General features: G+C 39.6%; 1 protein-coding gene across 1 annotated transcript in view; it reads left to right on the top strand.

The window, feature by feature from the left end:
* LOC100893032 (leishmanolysin-like peptidase) overlaps positions 1 to 6,000 on the top strand; it is a 31,935-nt gene continuing 25,935 nt past the window's right edge. The window contains exons 1-4 of the mRNA XM_030997934.1: positions 1 to 216; positions 3,558 to 3,686; positions 5,503 to 5,582; positions 5,829 to 5,937. Coding sequence (XP_030853794.1) covers positions 67 to 216; positions 3,558 to 3,686; positions 5,503 to 5,582; positions 5,829 to 5,937 — 468 coding nt within the window. The 5' untranslated portion in view covers positions 1 to 66. The remainder of the gene's footprint in view (positions 217 to 3,557; positions 3,687 to 5,502; positions 5,583 to 5,828; positions 5,938 to 6,000) is intronic.

The raw sequence follows: 6,000 nt of genomic DNA, 5'->3' as shown, positions 1-6,000 counted from the left end.
CAGTCTTACAACACGAAATCATTCTGGTGATGTGTCTTTCTACACAGTGTCCTTTTAAACATAATCATGGAGGGGCGTGTGATCACCTTGGTGTGTTTGGCGTTCGTCTTTGACTTTGGTCTCAGCATGGAGTTCCCTGGTCTCAGTGAGCCAATGCCTATGGATATGGACGGCGATGCGGCGAGATGCTTTATTCCAAAAGTTGAGCTCAAGGCGGTAAGGCTATTAACCACTCTGTGACTCTATGCTCTATCCTACCCTATTATCTCTCCATACTCTAGCAGTGTATGCTTCGTACTATAGACTTGCTTTTGGTTATGCTACGTTTACACTATGTTCCCGGCGGCCACGGCAATCACGTTTCAGGTAACCGTGGACAAAACGGGATGGACGTGATACAACGGGGAAGGGGGGGGGGGTGGCGGAATCGCAAACGTGACAGACCGTGATTGCCGTGGATGCCGGGCCAGATTTTTAAACTGTCAAAAAATTTGCCAAGGCAGTCACGCTGCAGATGGGAAACCTAAGATGACTGTACGTAATAGGCCGTCACAAAACTTGGAGGCAGCCCGTAGTGCGCCGGTTTACGGGCCCGATCCTACGGCGCGTTGCGTTCTACTACAATCTGACACGGCGTGCGCGGTCTCATGATACAATGATTGCTTTTGCTTGGGAGGCCTTCTTTTAATACCGCGGGCACAAACGTGCTACGAAGCTGCCCGGCGTCCACGTTTCAAGCGTAGAACGCTCCGACAGAACGTGGTGGGAACGTACTGGCATCCGTGGTAGACCTTGGGCCGAACCGTAGTGCGCCTAGGAGCCTTCAGGACAGCAGCCCTACAACACCTGAATACAGAGATAAACTTGGCCAATTAGATCCCCGCCCCCCCCCTCCCCCCTCCCCCCTCCCCCATCCCCCCCCCCCCACTCCTGGAACGGCGGGACCGCATTAATGTTCCCAAAATCTCCGGCTTGTAACAAAGAAAAAAGATCTGCCCGTATTGACTTTACACACCGGACTTATGGGGGTGCTGAAAAGGGAGGGAACATGCATATGCGTACCCTAAGTAACACTGTGTGTGTGTGGGGGGGGGGCGGAACAAGATCCCATGGCGCAATACATTTCGGGCAAACGGGGCTGCCGTGGCCGCCGGGAACATAGTTTAAAGGGATAGTTGAGTTCTGTTTTCAGACCGCAAATGCCTTCAAAGTGCATGGTTATTGCTCTTATTCTTATCTATGACATTTCTAGTGCCGTTTTTTTTTCACACATAGACCCCACTGTTGTGTGAAAATTAGCCAATACGATCAAACCAATTCAGCTCTTTAGTCGTGTTGAGGTATAGTCGAGTCGTAATATGGACAAAATTAGAGACTTTTAGATTTGCGTGGACTGATACGTGGGACGTCCATTCAAGACAGTGCATTACAAGGACGTCGAGCGTAGCAATCCACATTGTCTTCGTGCAAATCTAAAAGTCCCTATTGAGTGGACGAGAACGGCGTAAACGTCCACTGATCATCCTTGTCTATGGTAAGCCATTTAAACATTTATTCCTGTTTCTTGATATCAAGAAATACCTTTGCTTTACAACAGAAAATCATTTCTTGATACTAAGAATTCAATTCTTGATATCAAGAAATGTTTTTTGTTTGTGTATAAAAGCAATGGGCCTCGTCGCATAAAGCTCAGCATCACTCAACAACTAATAAAATCAAGGTTTCAATGAAACTTATAATCAATGGTCAGTTCTATGCAAATCATTCTTTTTAATTGTTTTTCGTCGACAAAATTAAGTTTTTTTCACTTCAAAATAACTCACAATATTCTTGGTGTCAATAAGTATTTAAAGACTGTTGGTATAGGCCTATCCCATTCTGATTTATATACGTTTCGTTCACAAAATATTGAATCTATTAAACACTTATGTTGGGAATGCCCCTTAACCCTTACTGAGCTATTTTGAGCACCTCACTGACATGGGGGGGGGGGGGGGGGGTGTCGAATGTCCGATGAACACGAAAATTTGCATGTTTGTAGATATTTACGTAAGGAATAAGATGGTATAATTCGTTTTTTTCCTAATATGCACATTTTTGTTGTTACAGCCTAATTAATAATGCAAAATGCTAATTTTATGCTTTTTACAGAAAACTGTACATATTTGTCTGTAGACTTGACTGTGCAGAATCTTGAAAATGTATTAAATAAATGTTTCCTTCATCTCAAATTCATGAGGTTTCATTATTTTTATGATATTTGAAAATGCATACGTTAATTTGCTTAAATTATGAATACGCATTCATGAATATCAAATCTAGAAATATGCAGGGAACTAGAATCATTACACCAATTGTCAGGCTCCACCTTTTAAATGTTGAAACTCATCATTCATATGAAACTTCTTTTCTAACACAAAATAGTTATTTTGATGTAATAAATAATGATAATTTATGCAAATTTGATGCGATTTTCAAATATTTATTTTCTTATGTATTATATATTTTTTTTTCTTTCTTATTATATCTATTGTTTTATTTCTAATGTATTCCCTTGTTCTGGAATATATCAAGTTACTTTGAGAAACATATAAAAGCAATTTGATATCAATCACTTAGGATGAAATACATCTAAACCTGTATTCACATTTCTGCTTGTACATGAATATATGCAATTATATATAGCACTTATTGATGACATGCGCATACTAATTGTTATGTAACACCTTACAGAAATATCCAATTTCAACGAAAATGTTATCAAAATGTACGTAAGATTTGAGGGGAAAAAAGTCATGAAACGACAATTCGAAATTCCGAGCGGTCGCGGCGCAATCTCCGAAAATGTCGAGGGGGGGGGGGGGCTCCCCCCCCCCCAGTACAGTAAGGGTTAACTCGTCGATTCTTAGAAGGTTTTAACAAATATGCCTTCAAAATGAAATTTAGTAATAACATGTAATAATTAGATTTTTGGCATCCCAGGTAGCTTTTAATGTCGTAATTTTGTATGCAAAATATTATATATTTCAATTAAGATATTTGAAGGGATCTTCATCATTTCAAAAAATTCAAAATAAATTGAAATATCATTATGAAGGTGAACAAAAAAATTATGCGTAACAAGACAGGTTTATTTAATTTATTGATACATGGAGGCACGTCCAACTTATCTAAATACTAACATTTTGTTTTTCAATGCACCTTTATTTGTCAAATATATGTATCCATCATTTTGTACATTTGCTTACACTGTTTGATTCTTTGACAAAAATTGAATCAAGACTTTATTTGAAAAAATGGAAATGGTTTTATGCAATGGGACACTGATGGGCGTTGCACACAAGGCGTCATTTGCCTGACGTATAAGAGAGTGACAAGGAATTAGTGACATGCGTAATGGCTGATTGTTTTTCTATTGTCTGTTTGTTTCTTTTTGTTTTGTTTTGTTTTTCGCTAATCGTACGCGGCAGCGTATGGTAGTATGGCATACATAGAATATGACATTTCTATTAATATTTGTTTCGTCTTTTTCTTTACAATTTTTTTGCTTTGCAAAGCTCAAACCAGGGATAAACACTCATCGATCCTCGAGCAGTCGGTCTCAGAGCAGCACGTTCCAACAAATGAAGTTTGAAGTATGGTACGACGAGTCAGTCACGAATTCATCGATAAGCGACTTCATCATGGTAAGTTATTTTATGCTACATCTACGGACCTTAAACATGAAACGAGAGGGCGACTTGTTAAAATCACCAAGGTGCCTTGATTAAGGCAAAAAGGTTAGAAGGTGGCTTGTTAAAACTCGCCAAGGCGCCATGTTTAAGGTGAGAAGGCGAGAAGGCGCCGTGACGAGTTTTTGCTACTCCCCTTTTCGCCTTCTTGTCTTAAAGCCCAGCTGCACTAGTCTGGCCAGGCGGGATTATACCTCCCTGCATAGTCACTTACAGGTGGTTATCTCATCAAATCAGTTCTCAATTAACATAAGAAAAAGTGGACCATGGGGGACCAGCGGTCACCGATTAGGATTTGTTTGCTATATATAGGGGGCAAGTAGCTATACGTAGTGCAGTGGGGCTTTAATCAATGCGCCTTAGCGAGTTTTAAAAAAGTCGCCTTCTTGCCTTCTTGGCCTTGACAAGAGGCATTGGCGAGTTAAACAAGTCGCCGTCTCGCTGCACGTTTAAACTTACGTACACGTGGCTCCGCGGTAGCGCTGTAAATTATTTTATGACAATTTTCAAATTAATCATCTTAAAGATAAAGTACTGCTAATGCGATCAGTTTGTGAAAGAACTGTGGGGAAGCAAGTAGGAAATGGCGGTTATATAGAACATAACAACTCATGCAATACTGTGAGGTTTTGGAATGATTTACATGTAAATCAAAAGAAATTGACTCTATCTTGCTAACAAATCAGAGGCACTGCACACAGAAACTGGTATGTGCGAATGAAAGAAAACAATGTTCACTTAAAAGAAATTGAACAAACTGTTGTAGACTTTTCAAATATGGTAAGGTCATTAAATCTGTTCCGTCGACTTTGACGCATTTCGGGACAACGCCCCGAGTTGCTGTACAATGTACTATTATGGGCTTTCTTTTAATACTTTTCAATAGGGACTGTAGCATTGACTTCGTTGACTTTCTTTCCCCCATAAAAGCTTCTTTGATAACTATCCATTTTGGAAATTATATTTCAGCCATTTTAAGTGGAATGAATTGACAAGTTGACCTTCACGATTTGGAATTCTTCTTTATCTGAAGAAAACTGGCTCAACACTCATATAGTGGAGTAAACGAGTCGGACCCTAACTCTAACCCTTCTCGTCCATCCTGGGTAGTTCTTCAGAGCTAACAAAATATGCAGCAAACAGTCAACCCTAGTCAGCTATGGCTGCTTTTCTCTCCGCCTTTTATTGTACTCAGGCTTCTGATATTCGACCATAAAGTAATGACGTAATTAGTTTGAATATTAAGTCTTTGATAAGGCGGGATCTTGAATGTCAACTATATGAATAGTGGTAAAGATGTCCAGCCCCTATGTTTTGGGGGAAAGATTAATTATTTGAAGGAATCTTTGTTAGTTCTTATCTAAATTGCTTTTGTTTTTAATATGTCTGTGTACAAAATACGGAAATATTATGTTTTAATGTCCTAATTCTTTAACTCTTTAAATGCAAAGTGTGTATGATCGATACCCGACACGGCAATAATGATTTGGCAAGGCATTAATCTACATTTACCACTTCATACCCATAAGATGAAATGGGACCTGGTAGGGTGACCAAAGCCTTTGTGCTAGTAATTGCCATATGCCCTCATGGTGACCGTATTGTAGGAATACTCTCAAGGGCGTGGAGATGGTGCACATTAGGCGTGAATAATTCCGAAGACCGGGGTAATTATATATCTGTAAAGCACTTAGAGACGGTATTTCGTATTTAGCGCTATAAAAACCAGATCATAATCAACCAAAATCTATTTTCCATTTTTGAAATCTAGAATATAACCCGAGAGACAGTGGACTTGATATCCCGACAACTCCAAGTGAAGGAAGAATCGCAGGACATTATTTTCGACAGGTAACTCTTCCCCGCATATTCATTTTATTTGTTTGTTTATTTATACAACGCCATGGTTTTGCTGCGTCATATCTGAATTCACTGTAACTTCGCGTGTCACAGCAAAGACTAGAAATCACAGGAAAATTATTTTTCAACTAATCTCTTCCCTCTTGCTTAAAATAAGCCAACAAACAAACAAACAAACAAATTAAAAAATAAATAGTTTCTTAACATTGATATTCTTCTATTTCTATCGATTAACAGGCAGTGTCAAACTGGTTCGTATGTGAACAATGGAACAGTGGTCAATTGTACATGTGCCGACAATGTGACGACTTGTGGTACAGCTACGTTGCCCGAACACCATTTACTAGTAAGTGATTGTATATATTAACACCCTGGTGAACGTAGAGGGCCCTTGGAGCCCCCCCCCCCC

This window comes from Strongylocentrotus purpuratus, unplaced genomic scaffold (genome assembly GCF_000002235.5).
Source record: "Strongylocentrotus purpuratus isolate Spur 01 unplaced genomic scaffold, Spur_5.0 spur5_scaffold_4, whole genome shotgun sequence".
Lineage (NCBI taxonomy): Eukaryota > Metazoa > Echinodermata > Echinoidea > Camarodonta > Strongylocentrotidae > Strongylocentrotus > Strongylocentrotus purpuratus.
This window is presented reverse-complemented; position numbering and strand designations above follow the sequence as displayed.